Raw genomic sequence first — 23,445 nt, forward strand, 5'->3', positions numbered from 1 at the left:
GGTGTTCACCCAGGCGCACAGCCCCTTCTGTCCCTCAGAAGCACTTTTTGTTGTTCACCGACCAGAAGTCACAGTATTATTTTGTCATCCATAAGACTACGAGTATGATTTTTTTCTTCTAAGGAATTATTCACTTGTAGCGATTATATTTAGTTCATCTTTCTCTGATCAGATCATATGCATCAGAAACAAACACGACCCATCAGAAGATTGTTTGCAGTTTAAGAGTCTACCACTTCATCCGGGTTACACCGAGACCTCGTGTCCAATGTTTGTTTGTTTGTTTGTTGTTTAACATCGTACTCAGCTCTATTCCAGCTATTTGACGGTGATCTGTAAATAATTGAGTCTGGACCAGACAATCAAGTGATTGACATCATGAGCACCGATGTACGCAACTGGGATACAATGACATGCATCAACCAAGTCAGCGAGCCTGACCACCCGATCCCGTTAGTCGCCCCTTACCACAAGCATATTCGCCACTTAAGACAAACATGGGTTGCTGAAGACGTATTCTAACCCGAATCAGTTTCCAGTGAACTCCGGTCGTCCGGCTGCGTCCTGTAGACATAAAACCAGTCTGGCAGACTGATGTCCGGTCTAGCAGGGTTTTAGTGTATATGAAACCTGAACAATAGAAATACCCAAACACTATTTATCCCACCCATCCCATTTATTAATCTTGTTTTTTACAGCGTATGAGTGAATAGGGTCAACGAGTGTGGAAGTAATTATTTTTCATATTTTGAAAAAAATGTATTTATTTTTAAATTTGAAAATAGCTAATTTGGGAATATAAAATAATAACATGAACTAATTAAGCTTCTAATTGTTTAATAACGTGTGCAGAATGAACGAGTTGTTACAACCAGGTCTGAGACTGCTGCACGTGATGCAACTTGAAGCACGTTGATGTAGTGATGTAGTAGCCCTGCACCATGACTGGAATATATTTATTTTATGAAAACAAAGCAATCTATGTATATATATATATATATAAAAGCAGGTCTATCCAGTTCCAGATAGCTCTATTCCAAATCAGCATCAGGAAAATTATTTGTTTAGTTTTAGAGGCAAGAAGAGTATTGTGTGATATAAGATTTCCTAGACTTTTAATGTAAGTCTAGTTATGTAGGGTCGCAATGTGTTGTGGCTCGTGTGTTGTGGCAGCTGTCGAACACAATCCCTTCTGGGCTGCAGGTCAGTCATGTTGGAAACTGACATTATCGGCATCGGCCCCCGAAACCTTGCTCTACTCCAAATACCAGAGCATGCATGTGTTCCCGCACCTGCACACGCCATCTACACGTGTGAGTGTGTTCTGTATTTTCAGCCATGGTGCACGAACGCTGGACTCACCACTTCGACTACCTCACCACACTGCTGGGCTACAGCATCGGCGCCGGCACCTTCCTCAAGTTCCCCTACCTGTCAATGCGAAATGGCGGAGGTAAATGTCCTGACACAAGTTAAATGTTTGTGATGTATTCATAGGAATATTTGCAAGAGTGGGTGAGTTGATAGTGGTGTGCCCGGTTCTGGCTGGAATATTGCTTAAGTGGCAATAAATTATAACACTCACTCACTCACTCACCCACTCAATCAAGATAAAAGGTTTTTTATATATAGATATATTTTTACGATGGACAACAACGAGTTTGTAACATATTGACAATTCGAGATAACACAAGTTCTGTGCAGTAGACTGTAGTAGTGTCTTCCCCTGCCCGGCACGTGACCAAGGCATCGAACATGCAACAATTCACTTTGCTGAGTTGCGTCTCCTGGGCGTGAAATAAACCTCAGATCGTGGGTTCGAACCCAAGATTGCCCTGATTATGTCTTAACACCACATCCGTGCTCACGGATGTAACCGAGTTCAGGTCGGGCTCTCCTCCCACATCAAGCTGACACGTGCACGCCGTCATATGACTGAAATACTCCTGAAAACGGCGTTAAACTCACTCACTCACTCTTACCAGTACATTGGCTCCTATTGTATTATTGTGTATACATGTATGGACATATATGCTGTGTTATCATGTTTGCTTCATGGGGAATGTCTCCTCTCGGGTGCATCCCAGATGTGCTGGACTAACACGTGCTTTCATTTCAGTGTGTGACTGTAGGACGCTAAGGTTTGTAATCACATATACACAATGCCATTAGTTCTGTTAGAGAGTACTATTCATCATTGACTCGATGTCTTTGACTCTATTTTTCATATAATTGAGTTACCCATGCGGCAAACCAGTCTGGTAAACTTGGGATCATGATCTGATTAACGGGCGCCATTGATGCGATTACCCCTTCCACACTGAACACTCCCCGGTGTGTGTTCTGTAATCAAACATGGCTACACGTCAGTTCGCACTGTGCACTAAATGGGCCAGGTCGCTGACAGAAGGAGAATACGATAAGCTTTGTATTAATACATTCTTTCGGAAGTTACTTCAGTGAATAACGATACGTCTTAAGGGTGTAAGCTGGTGTTATTTGTGTTCATCTCCCATGAGAAAGGACCAACTGGAGAATCACCGACTAAAAGCCAACTCGTCAAATATTTCAACCACAAAAAGTGAATTAAGTCCAGTTTTACGACAGGTGCTTCATTGTTCACGGCACAAAGGTCTGAAAGGAGCGTCGTAGCGGTCTTTAAACTGTGACGTAATTGCATTTCAACCTCGCACTGTTCATCACCATAAATGGATAGTTGCTTCAAGTTAGAAATTAATAGAAATACGTAACTGCGGTCGTTCATTCATGTGCTCAATGAAACACTAACATATGCACACACAACATTGCTTATAGCTGAACGGTTTATCCATAGGTGGTTAAACAATTATCTAAAATAAATACTTTTAAATATATGTTTATGCAAAACTGTAAAGGCAGTATGTGATGGCCGCTATATGCCTAGTGAGAAATTAATTAATTGTCGTTGATAATTGCGACTATATCAATGAAATGCACACTAACCTTCTCAGCTGGGTTGAGTCGTCTAGATTTGAGGCACACCGGTTTCAGAAAATGTTAAATTCCTTCCATCTGACATCTGTAAACTTGGCTTATTTCAGCATGACATTATGAGATATTATCCCCCACCTGATAGGGATGAGCACGGTATAACTGCATGGCCGGTATTACCCGTGTCGACATGACGCTCCCATGCTGGGGCTCACGTCTCCTGCTCACCTAGAGTCCCGGTTGTTCATATGACTCTAAATGTGCGAGGTATCATTGTATGAGAAAATATTCCTCTTTCTATAAATCTGTGGATCGTTGTATCAGATCGTAGACTGAAGTCGCCGTATCAAGAAATACTTGCCTTTGTATGATACGTTGTACATGTAGCGACAGCTTCTCTGACAGGGCCTAGGTGATACGTGAGCTGACCAGCCCATATTCTGGGGGTGGGGGGGTGGGGGTGGGGGTGGGGGGGTGGGGGGGGGGGGGGGGGGGGTGGTGGGATTGGTTTAATTTTTATATAATCCGTTGTTTTAAAAAATACCCGAATCTATCATTTGTCTGTGATGAGATGTTCCGATATATCTGTCACGTGACGTGGGGTGTTCTGATATATCTGTCACGTGACGTGGGGTGTTCTGATATATCAGGCTCCTACTCTCAGAGGGTTTGAAGCTCTGGACTGAACAATATTCCAGCTACACCCCAACCCCCCACCCCCTCCCCCACCCCTCAGGATATTGGATGGTCGGTCCCTTAGGAGAAACAAATTTATTAAATTGAAATGTATTAGCATACATACTTTTATCTGTCATATCATTCAACATTGTTTCTTAAATTCCAATTCTCACATCATATATATTTGTGTTTAGTTTAATGAAATATGTTATGAGGTGTAGGCAGTGTTGCGATATCGATTTGCCCAAAGGTACAGTGCATGAGATACTAAAATATATATTTTTTCCTTTCAAATAGGGGCTTTCCTGATCCCATTTCTTATATTCACCGTCATCGGGGCAATTCCATGTGTATTCCTGGAGATGGTGATCGGCCAGTTCTCCCAGAGTGGGCCAGTTGAAGTCTGGAACGTGTGTCCGCCGTTTAAAGGTTTAAAACTTCAAATCTGATTACTATTCTTATTATGATTACTTATTTCTGATGCAAACTTGCAGCTTTTGACTTTGTTTATACATGCAACTGTCGCTTCAAACCTTATTAATTGTGACGTTTTATTTTAACTTTATCTTGAAGCAAAGGGTACATTAAGTATAAAGACAATTTACATTAATGATTGCGTACGTAAAGGTTTGTTTGCCCCACTCCCCCAAAGCATGCATTACTGTGGGTACCGATTTTGTTTTCCACAACTTGCAGGTATTGGTCTGGGGACGGTGTTCATTTCCTGGACCTATGCAACTTACAACGCTTCCATCTTCGCCTGGTATCTGTATTACTTCGTACATTCCTTTGCCGCTAATCTCCCCTGGGCCCACTGCAACAACGACTGGAACACCGACCGGTGTATATCACCCAGAGGCTTCGGCAATACATCATCAAGCAACATCACTACCTACTTCGACAACGTCACTACCTACTCCGACAACCTCACTCCCTACACCGACAACCTCACTACCTACTCCGACAACCTCACTGCTGTATCGTCGGCTGCAACTCTGTATTCTACAAATGGTTCAGTAGTTGGAGTAACTGCTGCAGAGGAATTCTGGAGGTAGAATTATTAATGTCTGTATTCAACTACAAGATCTCATTGACATAACCGTGGCCTTGACCTGCATTCGCGAAGAACTGCCCATGTGTGCCTAACTCAACAGTGAAGCGTGCGAGTCATTGTTGGTTCCTATATTTATCACATTCATTCTGTATGGACTAGTACAGGCAGCCAAACACAAACACACACACACACACGCACACACGCACGCACGCACACACTCACACAAACACACACGCGCACGCGCGCACAGACACACACAGACCACAAACACACACACAAACACACACACGCACACACAAACACACTCACGCACACACACAGACACGCAAACACACCGCACGCACACGCACACACACACACACATACACACACACACACACACACGTATGTTGTGATATGTCGCTTTTTAGTGTTGTTTGTGAGAATGGTATTCACACTTTAAACTCAATCGTGTGCATTACCTATTTGATGCCCCAAGCATACGGGTTTTATTTCGTGTGTCTGATCCACCTGATCCCCCTGGTCCACCTGGTCCACCTGATCCCCCTGATCCACCTGGTCCCCTGATCCCTCTGGTCCCCCTGGTCCACCTGGTCCCCCTGATCCACCTGATCCCCCTGGTCCACCTGGTCCCCCTGATCCACCTGGTCCCCCTGGTCCACCTGATCCACCTGATCCCCCTGGTCCCCCCGGTCCACCTGATCCACCTGGTCCCCCTGGTCCACCTGATCCACCTGATCCCCCTGGTCCCCCTGGTCCACCTGATCCACCTGGTCCCCCTGGTCCCCCCGGTCCACCTGATCCACCTGGTCCCCCTGGTCCACCTGGTCCACCTGGTCCACCACTGCATTTCTACTTCAACCACCCCCTTTCTGTCAAAGACGTTGAAAGCCTGATTACTTTACCAGTCTTTACACGAGTACTTCTGATCCCGCACGAACCATGTATGTTGGTTGCAGCTTCAGCAGCATCCATCCTCGGCGGGAGGACATCCTTTGTAGTGTTATTTGTCTATGTGTAGACGTTCCCCACAGAGGAACGGGGCGGTGGGGTAGCCTAGTGGTTAAAGCGTTCGCTCGTCACGCCGAATACACGGGTTCGATTTCTCACATGAGTACAATGTGTGAAGGCCATTTCAGGTGTCCCCCGCCGTCATATTGCTAGAATATTGCTAAAGGGGAGTAAAACCAAACTCACTCACTCATCACAGAAGACTGGAGGAGTTATTGATACATCTAATGTTGACTCGGTTCCGGGTTAGACTATGCCACACTATTGGTTCACTATTCATTACACAGATACAAGGTGCTGGAGATAACGAGCGGGCTAGACCACCTCGGCGGTATCCGGTGGCCATTAGCCGGCTTCCTCGCAGTCGCCATCGTTGCAGCCTTTTTCAGCGTCTTGTGGGGGATCAAAGTGTCGGGGAAGGTGAGTCCGTCATACATGTACCCCCTCCCACTCCTAAACCAACACCCCACCCACCGACCCACCCTCACCCCAACCCAGGCCCCAACCCATCACCACCACGGGGACCTGGGGTATAATCTATGAACACTAACATTCGTAAGAGGCGACTACATTGGGAACTTGTGGGGATTCCGGGTTAGACTATAGGTCCCCAGGAAGCAGTAGTGGTAACAGGCGACATAGTGGGTCGGGTGTCTGAGTTAGGTCCCCAGAAAGCAGTAGAAGTAACAGGCGACATAGTGGGTCGGGTGTCTGAGTTAGGTCCCCAGAAAGCAGTAGTGGTAACAGGCGACATAGTGGGTCGGGTGTCTGAGTTAGGTCCCCAGAAAGCAGTAGTGGTAACAGGCGACATAGTGGGTCGGGTGTCCGAGTTAGGTCCCCAGCAAGCAGTAGTAGTAACAGGCGACATAGTGGGTCGGGTGTCCGAGTTAGGTCCCCAGGAAGCAGTAGTGGTAACAGGCGACATAGTGGGTCGGGTGTCTGAGTTAGGTCCCCAGCAAGCAGTAGTAGTAACAGGCGACATAGTGGGTCGGGTGTCCGAGTTAGGTCCCCAGCAAGCAGTAGTGGTAACAGGCGACATAGTGGGTCGGGTGTCTGAGTTAGGTCCCCAGAAAGCAGTAGTAGTAACAGGCGACATAGTGGGTCGGGTGTCCGAGTTAGGTCCCCAGGAAGCAGTAGTGGTAACAGGCGACATAGTGGGTCGGGTGTCCGAGTTAGGTCCCCAGCAAGCAGTAGTGGTAACAGGCGACATAGTGGGTCGGGTGTCCGAGTTAGGTCCCCAGCAAGCAGTAGTGGTAACAGGCGGCATAGTGGGTCGGGTGTCCGAGTTAGGTCCCCAGAAAGCAGTAGTGGTAACAGGCGACATAGTGGGTCGGGTGTCCGAGTTAGGTCCCCAGCAAGCAGTAGTAGTAACAGGCGACATAGTGGGTCGGGTGTCCGAGTTAGGTCCCCAGGAAGCAGTAGTGGTAACAGGCGACATAGTGGGTCGGGTGTCCGAGTTAGGTCCCCAGAAAGCAGTAGTAGTAACAGGCGACATAGTGGGTCGGGTGTCCGAGTTAGGTCCCCAGGAAGCAGTAGTGGTAACAGGCGACATAGTGGGTCGGGTGTCCGAGTTAGGTCCCCAGAAAGCAGTAGTAGTAACAGGCGACATAGTGGGTCGGGTGTCCGAGTTAGGTCCCCAGAAAGCAGTAGTCGTAACAGGCGACATAGTGGGTCGGGTGTCCGAGTTAGGTCCCCAGAAAGCAGTAGTAGTAACAGGCGACATAGTGGGTCGGGTGTCCGAGTTAGGTCCCCAGGAAGCAGTAGTGGTAACAGGCGACATAGTGGGTCGGGTGTCCGAGTTAGGTCCCCAGAAAGCAGTAGTAGTAACAGGCGACATAGTGGGTCGGGTGTCCGAGTTAGGTCCCCAGAAAGCAGTAGTAGTAACAGGCGACATAGTGGGTCGGGTGTCCGAGTTAGGTCCCCAGAAAGCAGTAGTAGTAACAGGCGACATAGTGGGTCGGGTGTCCGAGTTAGGTCCCCAGGAAGCAGTAGTGGTAACAGGCGACATAGTGGGTCGGGTGTCCGAGTTAGGTCCCCAGAAAGCAGTAGTAGTAACAGGCGACATAGTGGGTCGGGTGTCCGAGTTAGGTCCCCAGAAAGCAGTAGTAGTAACAGGCGACATAGTGGGTCGGGTGTCCGAGTTAGGTCCCCAGGAAGCAGTAGTGGTAACAGGCGACATAGTGGGTCGGGTGTCCGAGTTAGGTCCCCAGGAAGCAGTAGTGGTAACAGGCGACATAGTGGGTCGGGTGTCTGAGTTAGGTCCCCAGAAAGCAGTAGTAGTAACAGGCGACATAGTGGGTCGGGTGTCCGAGTTAGGTCCCCAGGAAGCAGTAGTGGTAACAGGCGACATGGTGGGTCGGGTGTCTGAGTTAGGTCCCCAGAAAGCAGTAGTGGTAACAGGCGACATGGTGGGTCGGGTGTCTGAGTTAGGTCCCCAGAAAGCAGTAGTAGTAACAGGCGACATAGTGGGTCGGGTGTCCGAGTTAGGTCCCCAGGAAGCAGTAGTGGTAACAGGCGACATAGTGGGTCGGGTGTCTGAGTTAGGTCCCCAGCAAGCAGTAGTAGTAACAGGCGACATAGTGGGTCGGGTGTCCGAGTTAGGTCCCCAGCAACCAGTAGTGGTAACAGGCGACATAGTGGGTCGGGTGTCCGAGTTAGGTCCCAAGCAGGCCGTTAGAGAAGGCTTCATTGTTTCAGTCACCGGTATGCTTGGGCTCCGTGACGTACAGTTGGTCGTGATGTAGCTGGTATATTGCGACTGTGGCGACTCCTGTGTGACATGCTCATTGTTTCAGTCACCCGTATGCTTGGGCTCCGTGACGTACAGTTGGTCGTGATGTAGCTGGTATACTGCGACTGTGGCGACCCAAACGTTATTATGTTGTTGTGTTTTGATAATTAGATACGAGGATTAAGACGACGGTATACTCTGGGTGGTAATGAGGTCTCAGTAAATGCACATCAAGTACCATGCCCTATATTTTGGGTCAAGTCAACGATCAGCCAACCCGTGCAACCTTCTGCTCACACCAGCACATACGGTCATTCAGACACTGACCTTTTCTTGACAAAGGGCATAGGTGAGGAGCATGCTAGGAATTCACTTGATGGAGGCTTCCTCAACATCTCCGCAACCTGAAGGATTTTACAGTTTAATGTAGGCATATATTTGATCAACCGATATGTTGCTTTCGGTTGATTGAAGGAAAAGGGGTGCCGCAGGTGACACAATTCGTAGCGCAGAGTTGCGTCTCATGGGCGTGCCAGAAACCATTGGTCGTGAGTTCGTCTTGTTTATGTTTCTAGTGTTGTCAGCACAGTGCCTGTGCTCGTGGGTTTCACAAAAGTGGTAATTTAAATGTCTGAGACCTGCATCATTTTCCTCCCACATCAAGCTGATACGCCCCGGTATAACTGAAATACTCCCACATCAAACTGACACACCTTGATATAACTGATATTCCCCCACAACAAGCTGCCACACCGTGATATTACTGATATTCTCCCACATCAAACTGACACACCGTGATATTACTGATATTCTCCCACATCGAGCTGATACACCGTGATATTACCGATATTCTCCCACATCAAGCTGATACACCGTGATATTACCGATATTCTCCCACATCAAGCTGATACACCGTGATATTACTGATATTCTCCCACATCAAGCTGACACACGGTGATATTACTGATATTCTCCCACATCAAGCTGATATGCCCCGATATAACTGAAATACTCCCACATCAAACTGACACACCTTCATATAACTGATATTCCCCCACAACAAGCTGACACACCGTGATATTACTGATATTCTCCCACATCAAACTGACACACCGTGATATAACTGATATTCTCCCACATCAAGCTAACACACCGTGATATTACTGATATTCTCCCACATCAAGCTGACACGCTGTGATATTACTGATATTCTCCCACATCAAGCTGACACGCTGTGATATTAATGATATTCTCCCACATCAAGCTGAGACGCTGTGATATTACTGATATTCTCCCACATCAAGCTGACAAACCGTGATATTACTGATATTCTCCCACATCAAGCTGACACACCGTGATATTACTGATATTCTCCCACATCAAGCTGACACGCCGTGATATTACCGATATTCTCCCACATCGAGCTGATACACTGTGATATGACTGATATTCCCCAAACAAGCTGACACACTGTGATATTACTGATATTCTCCCACATCGAGCTGACACACCGTGATATTACTGATATTCTCCCACATCGAGCTGATACACCGTGATATTACTGATATTCTCCCACATCTAGCTGATACACCGTGATATTACTGATATTCTCCCACATCAAGCTGACACGCTGTGATATTACTGATATTCTCCCACATCAAGCTGACACGCTGTGATATTACTGATATTCTCCCACATCAAACTGACACACCGTGATATTACTGATATTCTCCCACATCAAGCTGACACGCTGTGATATTACTGATATTCTCCCACATCAAGCTGACACGCCGTGATATTACTGATATTCCCCCACATCAAACTGACACACCGTGATATTACTGATATTCTCCCACATCGAGCTGATACACCGTGATATTACTGATATTCTCCCACATCGAGCTGATACACCGTGATATTACTGATATTCTCCCACATCAAGCTGACACGCTGTGATATTACTGATATTCTCCCACATCAAGCTGACACGCTGTGATATTACTGATATTCTCCCACATCAAACTGACACACCGTGATATTACTGATATTCTCCCACATCAAGCTGACACGCTGTGATATTACTGATATTCTCCCACATCAAGCTGACACGCCGTGATATTACTGATATTCCCCCACATCAAACTGACACACCGTGATATTACTTATATTCTCCCACATCAAACTGACACACCGTGATATTACTTATATTCTCCCACATCAAACTGACACACCGTGATATTACTTATATTCTCCCACATCAAACTGACACACCGTGATATTACTTATATTCTCCCACATCAAGCTGACACGCCGTGATATTACCGATATTCTCCCACATCAAGCTGACATGCCGTGATATTACTGATATTCTCCCACATCAAACTGACACACCGTGATATTACCGATATTCTCCCACATCAAGCTGATACACCGTGATATTACCGATATTCTCCCACATCAAACTGACACACCGTGATATTACCGATATTCTCCCACATCAAGCTGATACACCGTGATATTACCGATATTCTCCCACATCAAGCTGATACACCGTGATATTACCGATATTCTCCCACATCGAGCTGACACACCGTGATATGACTGATATTCTCCCACATCAAGCTGATACACCGTGATATGACTGATATTCTCCAACATCAAGCTGACACGCTGTGATATGACTGATATTCTCCAACATCGAGCTGATACACCGTGATATTACTGATATTCTCCCACATCAAGCTGATACACCGTGATATTACCGATATTCTCCCACATCGAGCTGATACACCGTGATATTATTGATATTCTCCCACATCAAGCTGACACGCCGCGATATTACCGATATTCTCCCACATCACGGTGTATCAGTTTGATGTGGGAGAATATCAGTAATATCACAGCGTGTCAGCTTGATGTGGGAGAATATCAGTAATATCACAGCGTGTCACTTGATGTGGGAGAATATCAGTAATATCACGGTGTATCAGCTCGATGTGGGAGAATATCAGTAATATCATGGTGTGTCATCTCGATGTGGGAGAATATCAGTAATATCACAGTGTGTCAGCTTGATGTGGGTGAATATCAGTCATATCACGGTGTATCAGCTCGATGTGGGAGAATATCGGTAATATCATCGCGTGTCAGCTTGATGTAGGAGAATATCAGTAATATCACAGCGTGTCAGCTTGATGTGGGAGAATATCAGTAATATCACAGCGTGTCAGCTTGATGTGGGAGAATATCAGTAATATCACGGCGTGTCAGCTTGATGTGGGAGAATATCATTAATATCACGGCGTGTCAGCTTGATGTGGGAGAATATCAGTAATATCACCGTGTGTCAGTTTGATGTGGGAGAATATCAGTAATATCACGGCTGACACACCGTGATATTACTGATATTCTCCCACAACAAGCTGACACACCGTGATATTACTGATATTCTCCCAAATCAAGCTGATGCACCGTGATATTACTGATTTTCTCCCAAATCAAGCTGACACGCCCTGATACAATGTAAATACTGTTCAAAATAGTTAGCCCCATCTCACTTGTCTCGCTTAATAAAATGCCTTGTTTTTGAAAGCTAACTACGTGTAGGATATCTCTGTCATCTCTTTTCTTTGCAGATTGTGTACATCACTGTCAGCGTCCCCTACATCCTCAACACCGTTTTCCTCATCCGGGGATGCCTTCTTCCTGGATCAGCTGAGGGGATCTATTATTATATATATCCCGACTTCGAGAAGCTATTATACCCAAGAGTAAAACTAGAATCTACATTTCGTATCAACTATCATTAACTAAAACCAGTAACAGTAATTGAAGCGGTTCATTTTAAGCTGTAGAGGTCTTCTCTTTGAGACGGAAAAGAATACACCAAGAATGATTTATCATCAATTTATATGAACATATACACAACCTAAACTGTATACATGTGTGTCATGCCTGCATTTTTATAACCAAATTAATGACACGTGAAGATCCGGGGTAGAATAGGTCTTCAGCAACTCATTCATGTCGTAAAAGGCGACTTTGCTTGTTGTGAGAGACGACTAACGGGATCAGGTGGTCAGGCTCCCTGACTTGGTTGATGCATGTAATCGTATCCCAATTGCGTTGATCGATGCTCATGATGTCAAGCACTGGATTTTCTGGTCCAGACTCCCTTTTTTACAGACAGCCGTCATATGGCTGGGATATTGCTGAGTGCGGCGTTAAACAACAAACAACCAAAGTAGCCCGGAAGGATCCCTGCTAAGGAGACAGGCTGGGTGATGCGATTGATGCATTCCATCGTATCCCACATGGGTGGATCGATTTTCATGATATCAATCACTGGACTGTCTGGTGCAGACTGGATTCTTTACAGATCGCCATCTCACAGCTGGAATATTGCTGAGTGTGGGATTCAAACAATAGACAACTCTACTAAACAAAACATCCGCAGATCATAGATGTAAACATACAAGGAGGCAGAGTGTGTGTGATGTTAAATACACTGATGGGCAAAGGAAAGTATACCGAGTTGGGTTTTTATGTTATTGAATATATAAAATCGTTAAATTTGTTGTTAAATTGAATAAAGCCTATTCAGCCATCACTCATTCCTGCAACAGTTTCGGGAAATGTAATTTGTGGCTGTGTTCATTGCAGCCTAAGGTAAGAAATGAATTTGCAACCACGTGACCCGGATCATGTGTGGAATGGTGGAACTGTATTGATTTTCCAAGATGTCTGAGATGCCCATCACCAGTTGTGGATTATTTGAATTTATTATATTTATTTTTGGTAATCAAATTACATTTTAAAGATAAGACCATGTAGAAGTTTTGTGTTTGGAACAATATAACTAACTTACAATATTTCAGTTGAAAATAAAATCAAGTGATCGGTATAGTTTCGTTTGCTCCTCAGTTTTTATTAATGATGATGTAATCTGTGTTAATGTGTCGCTGTTGTCTATTGCCCCTGTAGGTCTGGCTGGAGGCCTGTGCATATTCCCTATTTTCAATGGGAATTGGCATGGGCTGTATCATAACGATGTCAGGCCACAACAAATTTAACAATAACTGCCTCAGGTACGGTAACACTTCGTATACACTGAAACATGTTTAACCGGACGCTTCTCCTTCAGAACGCTACTTATGATTCGTTAATTCGGGTTGGTCGTGGTGGTTTCAGCGTTCAGCGTATGTACACTGTATTCAGACCAGTAATGATGACCCCCCGCCGTGTTAGAATATTGGGGAAAAAATTCCACCTCACTCGGTAATAGTTCTTTGGCAACAAGTCAGTTGATAGGTGGGCATAGGATTTATGCTCATCTTGATGACAACAACTTGTTATGTGGGCGGGGCATGGCGAGCAGGGGGGGGGGGGGGGGGGGGGGGGGGGGGCTATTGCTGAGAATATTACTCTCACTCATGTTTATACACATCTTACAACAAAACCTATATATAGCTTGTACAGAGCTTGCACAGAACGTGTACAGAGCTTTACGGAACGTGTACGCACGTGTACACAACGTGTACAGAGCTTGTACGGAACGTGTACAGAACGTGTACAGAGCTTGTACGGAACGTGTACAGAACGTGTACAGAGCTTGTACGGAACGTGTACAGAACTTGTACGGAACGTGTACAGAACGTGTACAGAGCTTGTACGGAACGTGTACGCACGTGTACAGAACGTGTACAGAGCTTGTACGGAACGTGTACGCACGTGTACAGAACTTGTACAGAGCTTTAAGGAACGTGCACAGAACGTGTACGTAGCTTGAACAGAGCTTGTACATAAAGTGTACGAGACCTGTACATAACGTGTATAAGACCTGTACAGAACTTGTACAGAACATGTACGGAACGTGTACATAGCTTTTCAGAACTTGTACGTAACGTGTACAAAACTTGTACAGAACCTGTACGGACCTTTTATGGAACTTGTACGTAACGTGTACAGAACTTGTACGAAGCTTGTACAGAACGTGTACAGAACTTGTACAGAGCTTTACAGAACTTGTACAGAATGTCTACCATGTGTTTCTAGGGACTCCATAGTAATGTGTCTCGTGGACGCCGTCAGCTGCATCTACGTCGGCTTCTCCGTGTTTGCGATTATCGGCCACGTAGCCCACCAGCGGGGCCTGACCGTGGAGGACTTCCAGTCATCAGGTACGCTATACAATGTGTTATTGTGATGTGAATAAAAGAAAATAATGTGCTGTGCACACGCTCTCAAAGCATAAAAGGTTATTATATAAGTAATTTCAGAATAAGGGTGAATAAAGAGTTGTAAGGACATCCAAGGGAAAGCAGGATGATCCGTGGGTCCGGCCAATATGCTCACTACCTGTAGCCGCTGAACGCCCACTCGATACAGCGGGAAAAGGTAGGTATACTTAGAAAGGTAACATTACGTCGTGTAACCCCATTGTCATATTCATGTAAGCGTTACATTGCATGCACATTTCCTACACTCTAGTGTTTAGAGAAAATCTTGGATGTATATATATCTAGTGTGAAACCCGTTCAACCGGACAGCCACCTGCTCATTTGAAATCCAAGACATTTGCAGATTAATGAGGGTTACGAATGATGTCTGGATGTATCATGTAAGCGTTGCCAACAGTAATGAACCGGAAGGTGCGTGTCCGGATAATCGGGGTCCGGGTTAACGAGGTTTCACTGTGTACCCAGAAGCATGACCACGTGTAGAAATACTGTTAATGTCACATGCGTTTCTCTTGACAGTCCTCCATGGGAAGTTCGGGGCAGAGTAGACCCCCGGTGTCTTATGTTGCTTATCGTAAAGGATGACACAAAGGGGATCCGCTGGCCAATATGGCTGCCGGTATGAATAGTCTTTTGATGCTCGACATCAAAGGGAGATCTATTCACAGCAGGGACATCGCTGAATGTGTGCCATCTGCTTGCTGCAACACACGCTATGACCAAGTGTACGAGGACTGGCTAAAACGTTATGGGTCTAACTAGGAAGGACGTACAGTACATTATTAACAGTTTGCCTGTATAATGTACACTACTCCCATGCCCACAGGCTGCAGTTAAAACAAACAACGTGGTAGCATATTTCTGTTGATGAAAATGGACAAAATTGGCCACCAAGCTGTTTACAAGTGCATGTATATCCAACTGAAAGGGCTGACTCCAACCGTCATGATGCGGACATGGTGTAAACGTTAGGGGGGAACGCTCCTTCCTTTCCCACTGTTAGGCGATGGGCAGCAGAGTTCCATAGGGCAAGGGAGAGAGCCTCGAAGATGATCCAAGATCAGAAAGACCTAAAACTGCCACCACAAAGGAAATTGTTGATACAATACATGATATGGAAGACACAACACATAGCCTGTACAGTAGACATCTCTGACGGGAGATTCGCGGACATCCGAAGGAATGAACTGGGCATGACAAAGGCTTCCGACTCCTGATCTGAAGGGTTAAATGTTTTCTTTCGTGAAACTTTGGACGCTTTGAAAATACCCGTCTGGTTTTGTTGAGCGATTTGTAACAATGGAAAACAATGTGGTTTACCACCACCAGAAGCTAACCGTCAGACAACGCAGACTGTATATCTGTCGTCTCCTCCAAAGAAGGCTAAGTCTGTTCCATCAAGTTGATGACATCGGTTTGCTGGGATTCCAACGGAATCCAACTAGTGAACTAAGAACGGAATCCAGCTAGTGAACTAAGAACGGAATCCAGCTAGTGAACTAAGAACGGATTCCAACTAGTGAACTAAGAACGGAATCCAACTAGTGAACTAAGAACGGAATCCAACTAGTGAACTAAGAACGGAATCCAACTAGATATAGTGAACTAAGAACGGAATCCAACTAGATATAGTGAACTAAGAACGGAATCCAACCAGTGAACTAAGAACGGAATCCAACTAGTGAACTAAGAACGGAATCCAACTAGTGAACTAAGAACGGAATCCAACTAGTGAACTAAGAACGGAATCCAACTAGTGAACTAAGAACGGAATCCAACTAGTGAACTAAGAACGGAATCCAACTAGATATAGTGAACTACCTTTCTGAAAGGTCAGACCACTGATGGCCAGTATTAGGCGAATCTGTTCAGGCAATTACGTGAGAATATCAAGGCTAATCTGTTCAGAAAATTACGTGAGAATATCAAGGCTAATCTGTTCAGGCAATTACGTGAGAATATCAAGGTTAATCTGTTCAGGCAATTACGTGAGAATATCAAGGCTAATCTGTTCAGGCAATTACGTGAGAATATCAAGGCTAATCTGTTCAGGCAATTACGTGAGAATATCAAAGCTAATCTGTTCAGGCAATTACGTGAGAATATCAAGGCTAATCTGTTCAGGCAATTACGTGAGAATATCAAGGCTAATCTGTTCAGGCAATTACGTGAGAATATCAAGGCTAATCTGTTCAGGCAATTACGTGAGAATATCAAGGCTAATCTGTTCAGGCAATTACGTGAGAATATCAAGGTTAATCTGTTCAGGCAATTACGTGAGAATATCAAGGCTAATCTGTTCAGGCAATTACGTGAGAATATCAAGGCTAATCTGTTCAGGCAATTACGTGAGAATACCAAGGCTAATCTGTTCAGGCAATTACGTGAGAATATTAAGGCTAAACGTAGTGAAAAACTCACTAAAGGTGTGTTGTTCCGTCAGCAAAATATGCACCTATGCACAGGTTTGTTGTCAGTATGGTTGCAATGCATAACGATGGCTATGAAATCACTGAACGTTTTCCGTATTCACCAGATTTGGCACCCTCAGATTTCCACATTGAAGAAAGAACTGTCTGGCAAGCGTTATCTAAATATATGATGACGTCATTTCTGCCATGGAGGACTTTTCAGCAGAAGAAAGCCTTCTACACCAGTGGGATCCAGGCACTCCAGCATCGTTGGCAGACGTGTGGAAGATAATTGTCAACTAACTCAATCAACATAGTCCAGTATAGTTAGGCTCAGAACCCTGCAGCCTCCCCTCGTACGATAGTCATGCGGTGATGTAAAGGAGCCAGGTGTTTAGGCTGTCATACTGCAAGTTATTAGCAGTAAAACCATGAACATTCACTCGCCGCCTCTCTTGCCAGTTCTTCCATACCTTCATCATGTTAATGTGGCAGTGGGGGACGACATCAGTGGGGGACGACAGCAGCGGGGGACGACAGCATTCGGGGAAGACAGCAGTGGGGGACGACATTGGGGGCTAACGCTTGTCACACTGAAGACCAGGGTTTATATATAGATATTGTAGTTTCCCGTAATGTTGTGGCTGGAATATTGCTAAAAGCGGCGTAGAACCATTTTCAATCAGTCCCTCATGTTGTCTATAGATATACTCATGTAGACATTCAACATGATTTCACTAAACAGAGACACGCGTCAACTGAGTTCATTCATTGTAGGGTTGAGCGAGATTGTAATCTACTCGCCTAAATGTGATTTATCAGCGTGTTACTTGCGCTCACCAATTATCGGTAAATCATTTATCTAAAATGCCGCATACAGACAACACAATATATAGACTCACGCTCACACATAAGCTCTCTAGATTATTTCTAACTTCTTTAAACGTTTCAAAATCGTGACAACTATTATAGAATGTTTATTCATTTTAATCTTACATTGTGGCGAAACCATGAGTCTGAAGCGTGCTTTCTTCTTTTCAGGGTTCAATCTCGCTTTCATTGTGTTCCCGGAAGTAGTGTCTGCACTTCCTCTTCCGCAACTGTGGTCGGCCTTAACCTTCATAATGCTGGTTTTACTGCTCATCGATACACTGGTAAGAAATAGAGGATATTATAAGAGTGTACATGTCAACGAAGAAGACAAATTCCAGTGTTTACCTATAAGGACAGCAGGTCGCAACAGTAGCGGAACCACAATTGGTCGAATGACGTCGCCAGCTATGACGTCATTTTTAGTGTGACGTCATTCCGATCTTACGTCACAATAAGATTCGAATGACGTCAACAATGCCGCCCCGATGACGGAAACAATACACAGTTGTCTCTGACGTATATGATCCTAGGGCACATGTGATGTTTATGAACCCCGATACGTTTGCCCCATAGGTAATAAAATGAATTTTGATTTTATTTCCAATAACATTTAAACAATTCCAGTTATGTTTCGCCGAAATGTGAAAAAGCCATACACATGAAACGGTGTTTTGTGAAGCAATGGGTACGAGAATACCATCCCCCTAGGTTGGCCGGGGCGTTATATACAATATTGTCTGCTCCCAGATACCTACATATGAGATGGTAGTGACCGCCCTGACGGACAGAGTACCTGCCCTAGCACGGAGACGTTGGTTGGCCACTGTGCTGGTTCTGGCAGCTTCTGGACTTGTGTCACTGGTGTATGTATCACAGGTACGAAAGTTGCTTCCAATATGTTGTAACGTTCTTCGCACATCGTGGCTCTACTATTAAAATGTATTTACCTATTTGGGACAGTCGTCCGATACGCCGCAATTCACTATGAATAGATTTGAATGTGAATACATTGTTTCCGCGTACGCGAAATGGGTTGGGGACAAGTTCTTACAAACCCTCTCCTTAGATATAAACATTGTACAATTGCATGAGGAAACACACACAGAAACAGAGGCTGCACAGAGATAGTGAAAGGAAGCTATGTACAACAAGCTTAAAGTTCAAAGGTTACACAAATCTGAAACGTTATAGAGGAGCACATGTAAAGTAATCTCCACGATGAAGAACATCGTGAATAGACGTGAACTTTTCTTTATTGATAAAACATAAACATTCAGGTTAATAGTGGTACAAATGTTCGCAGCAATTTCCACAAGCTCCTGATGGGTCAGTTTTAAGATGCAGATCATGTTTTAGTCCACTAGATGAAGCCCCAGATGAATGTCGTACTGTGTGTGAATCATATTTAATGTTCTTGTCTCGTAAGTACAAAACGTAGTGGCCGATTTCTACATCTGTATATGTGATTTAAAATGTTTAATGATGTACAGTTGCTTACACTCAGTGGTAGATTATTCCTCAGTGTATTTGCTGATGGAGAAAACGATTCATTAGAGTTGAAATGTTTTCAGAGTTTCTTAAATGTTAGTGATTTTTTGTTTCATTCACATTGCGGGACGAGTTCTATTAAATATAAAGAGGCTTTCATTGTACACATTATTTTTCGTCCAAGTTCTGCTTATGTTTCCAGCCCTGTTTGACAGTTGAGAGCCTTGTGAGAAGTATTTTGGGGAAGACCTGTAATTATTCGTGCTGCTTCCAGCTGTAATCTTCCAACCTGAAAACGTATATACTGGCTACATCCATCCCAGACTCGCAGAGATACTCAGAGTGAAGTCTTATGAATACTTTGTAGCATTAAGGAAGCTTCAAATATACTTAAGTTTTCTCATGGAAAAGACGGTGCATTCCACGAATCGATTTCAATCTGGTGTAGGAATCCATGATCGTTGGATTCCGGCAGGCCTAAGGGAGGCAACTCTGTACATTGAACTGCAGGGCTGCGACGTAACACCTTTCTCACTTTGCTTGCAGGGGGGAATCTATGTGATCACGCTGGTGGACTGGTACGCTACATTCCCATCTCTGGCCCTGTTCGCAACCATGGAGTGCATCGCCATTAGCTGGTGTTACGGTATGTCTCGGCCAGAACCCACTCCAACTACCTTCAAGGCACCGATCAGTGTATATTAATGACCACAAACATGAATTTCGTGAAGTTGTTTTTCTTGATCTCGTGCTGTGTATCGCCCTTGATGTAGTCATCGTCTTTATGGTCATCATTTCATGTAGAAATCCTGTCAGTCTGACACCCAGAGCTCAGCATGCATTGTGGATAACTCGATATGTAGTCGAGAATTCCAGTTGTGTAAGATGAAGATGTTCTGAAACAACGTTACTCTTCTCAGTGTAGAGGACAGATAGGTGTGTTTTGTCTATAAGTTGAGGACAGATAGGTGTGTTTTGTCTATAAGTTGAGGACAGATAGGTGTGTTTTGTCTATAAGTTGAGGACAGATAGGTGTGTTTTGTCTATAAGTTGAGGACAGATTGATGTCTTGTCTTGAAATTAGACGAAAGATTGATGTCTTGTCTTAAGTGAAGAGGAAAGATCGACGTGTCAGGCCTGGGTGCAGAGGATTGGTGTGTCTTGTCTCAGTGTAGAGGACTGATTGGGATGTCTTGTCTCAGTGTAGAGGACTGATTGGTGTGTCTTGTCTCAGTGTAGAGAACTGATTGGTGTGTCTTGTCTCAGTGTAGAGGACTGATTGGTGTGTCTTGTCTCAGTGTAGAGAACTGATTGGTGTGTCTTGTCTCAGTGTAGAGGACTGATTGGTGTGTCTTGTCTCAGTGTAGAGGACTGATTTGGGTGTCTTTTCTCAGTGTAGAGGACTGATTAGGGTGTCTTGTCTCAGTGTAGAGGACTGATTGGGGTGTCTTGTCTCAGTGTACAGGACAGATTGATGTCTTGTCTTGAAATTAGAGGAAAGATTGATGTTTTGTCTTGAGTGAAGAGGAAAGATCGACGTGTCAGGCCTGGGTGCAAAGGACTGATTGGTGTGTCTTGTCTCAGTCTAGAGGACTGATTGGTGTGTCTTGTCTCAGTCTAGAGGACTGATTGGTGTGTCTTGTCTCAGTGTAGAGAACTGATTCGGATGTCTTATCTCAGTGAAGAGGACTGATTGATGTGTCTTGTCTCAGTCTAGAGGACTGATTGGGGTGTCTTGTCTCAGTTAAGAGGGCTGATTGGTGTGTCTTGTCTCAGTCTAGAGGACTGATTGGTGTGTCTTTTCTCAGTGTAGAGGGCTGATTGGTGTGTCTTGTCTCAGTGTAGAGGACTGATTGGAGTGTCTTGTCTCAATGTAGAGGGCTGATTGGTGTGTCTTGTCTCAGTATAGAGAACTGATTTGGGTGCCTTTTCTGAGTGTAGAGGACTGATTGGGGTGTCTTGTCTCAGTGTAGAGGACTGATTTGGGTGTCTTGTCTCGGTGTAGAGGACTGATTGGTGTGTCTTGTCTCAGTGTAGAGGACTGATTGGTGTGTCTTGTCTCAGTGTAGAGGACTGATTGATGTGTCTTGTCTCAATGTAGAGGACTGATTGGTGTGTCTTGTCTCAGTGTAGAGGACTGATTGGTGTGGCTTGTCTCAGTGTAGTGGACTGATTGATACGTCTTGTCTCAGTGTAGAGGACTGATTGGGGTGTCTTGTCTCAGTGTAGAGGACTGATTAGGATGTCTCGTCTCAGTGTAGAGGACTGATTGGGGTGTCTTCTCTCAGTGTAGAGGACTGATTAGGGTGTCTCGTCTCAGTGTAGAGGACTGATTGGTGTGTCTTGTCTCAGTTTAGAGGATGATTGGTGTGTCTTGTCTCAGTGTAGAGGACTGATTGGGGTGTCTTGTCTCAGTGTAGAGGACTGATTAGGGTGTCTCGTCTCAGTGTAGAGGACTGATTGGTGTGTCTTGTCTCAGTTTAGAGGATGATTGGTGTGTCTTGTCTCAGTGTAGAGGACTGATTGGGGTGTCTTGTCTCAGTGTAGAGGACTGATTAGGGTGTCTCGTCTCAGTGTAGAGGACTGATTGGGGTGTCTTCTCTCAGTGTAGAGGACTGATTAGGGTGTCTCGTCTCAGTGTAGAGGACTGATTGGTGTGTCTTGTCTCAGTTTAGAGGATGATTGGTGTGTCTTGTCTCATTGTAGAGGACTGATTGGGGTGTCTTGTCTCAGTGTAGAGGACTGATTAGGGTGTCTCGTCTCAGTGTAGAGGACTGACTGGTGTGTCTTGTCTCAGTGTAGAGGATGATTGGTGTGTCTTGTCTCAGTGTAGAGGACTGATTGGTGTGTCTTGTCTCAGTGTAGAGGACCGATTGGTGTGTCTTGTCTCAGTGTAGAGGACTGATTGGGGTGTCTTGTCTCAGTGTAGAGGACTGATTTAGGTGTCTTGTCTCAGTGTAGAGGACTGATTGGGGTGTCTTATCTCAGTGTAGTTGACTGATTGGTGTGTCTTGTCTCAGTGTAGAGGACTGATTGGGGTGTCTTGTCTCAGTGTAGAGGACTGATTGGTATGTATTGTCTGAGTGACAATTGGTTTGTCATGTCTTAGTGTAGAGGACTGATTGGTATGTATTGTTTGAGTGACTGATTCGTGTGTCTTGTCTCAGTGTAGAGGACTGATTGGGGTGTCTTGTCTCAGTGTAGAGGACTGATTGGTATGTATTGTCTGAGTGACAATTGGTTTGTCATGTCTTAGTGTAGAGGACTGATTGGTATGTATTGTTTGAGTGACTGATTTGTGTGTCTTGTCTCAGTGTAGAGGACTGATTGGGGTGTCTTGTCTCAGTGTAGAGGACTGATTGGTATGTATTGTCTGAGTGACCGATTGGTGTGTCTTGTCTCAGTGTAGAGGACTGATTGGGGTGTCTTGTCTCAGTGTAGAGGACTGATTGGTATGTATTGTCTGAGTGACCGATTGGTGTGTCTTGTCTCAGTGTAGAGGACTGAATGGGGTGTCTTGTCTCAGTGTAGAGGACTGATTGGTACATGTTGTCTGAGTGACTGATTGGTGTGTCTTCTCTTAGTGTAGAGGACTGATTGGTATATATTGTCTGAGTGACCGATTGGTGTGTCTTGTCTTAGTGTAGAGGACTGATTGGTATGTATTGTCTGAGTGACTGATTGGTGTGTCTTGTCTCAGTGTTGAGGACTGATTGGTATGTATTGTCTTAGCGTAGAGGACTGATTGGTATGTATTGTTTGAGTGACCGATTGGTGTGTCTTCTCTTAGTGTAGAGGACTGATTGGTATATATTGTCTGAGTGACTGATTGGTGGGTCTTGTCTAAGTGTAGAGGACTGATTGGTATATGTTGTCTGAGTGAATGATTGGTGTGTCTTGTCTAAGTGTAGAGGACTGGTTGGTATATGTTGTCTGAGTGAATGATTGGTGTGTCTTGTCTAAGTGTAGAGGACTGATTGGTATATGTTG

The 23,445-nt window shown here is 44.8% G+C and overlaps 1 protein-coding gene across 1 annotated transcript in view; it reads left to right on the forward strand.

Annotated features, from left to right (window-relative positions):
* The window catches only part of LOC124126851 (sodium- and chloride-dependent GABA transporter 3-like), a 50,457-nt gene that overhangs the window by 25,482 nt on the left and 1,530 nt on the right, over positions 1-23,445 (forward strand). The window contains exons 2-11 of the mRNA XM_048391431.1: positions 1,337-1,453; positions 3,946-4,077; positions 4,345-4,699; positions 6,001-6,133; positions 12,080-12,214; positions 13,428-13,531; positions 14,499-14,623; positions 18,136-18,248; positions 18,715-18,843; positions 20,002-20,101. Coding sequence (XP_048247388.1) covers positions 1,339-1,453; positions 3,946-4,077; positions 4,345-4,699; positions 6,001-6,133; positions 12,080-12,214; positions 13,428-13,531; positions 14,499-14,623; positions 18,136-18,248; positions 18,715-18,843; positions 20,002-20,101 — 1,441 coding nt within the window. The 5' untranslated portion in view covers positions 1,337-1,338. The remainder of the gene's footprint in view (positions 1-1,336; positions 1,454-3,945; positions 4,078-4,344; positions 4,700-6,000; positions 6,134-12,079; positions 12,215-13,427; positions 13,532-14,498; positions 14,624-18,135; positions 18,249-18,714; positions 18,844-20,001; positions 20,102-23,445) is intronic.

This window comes from Haliotis rufescens, unplaced genomic scaffold (assembly GCF_023055435.1).
Source record: "Haliotis rufescens isolate VD_foot unplaced genomic scaffold, xgHalRufe1.0.p SCAF_10, whole genome shotgun sequence".
Lineage (NCBI taxonomy): Eukaryota > Metazoa > Mollusca > Gastropoda > Lepetellida > Haliotidae > Haliotis > Haliotis rufescens.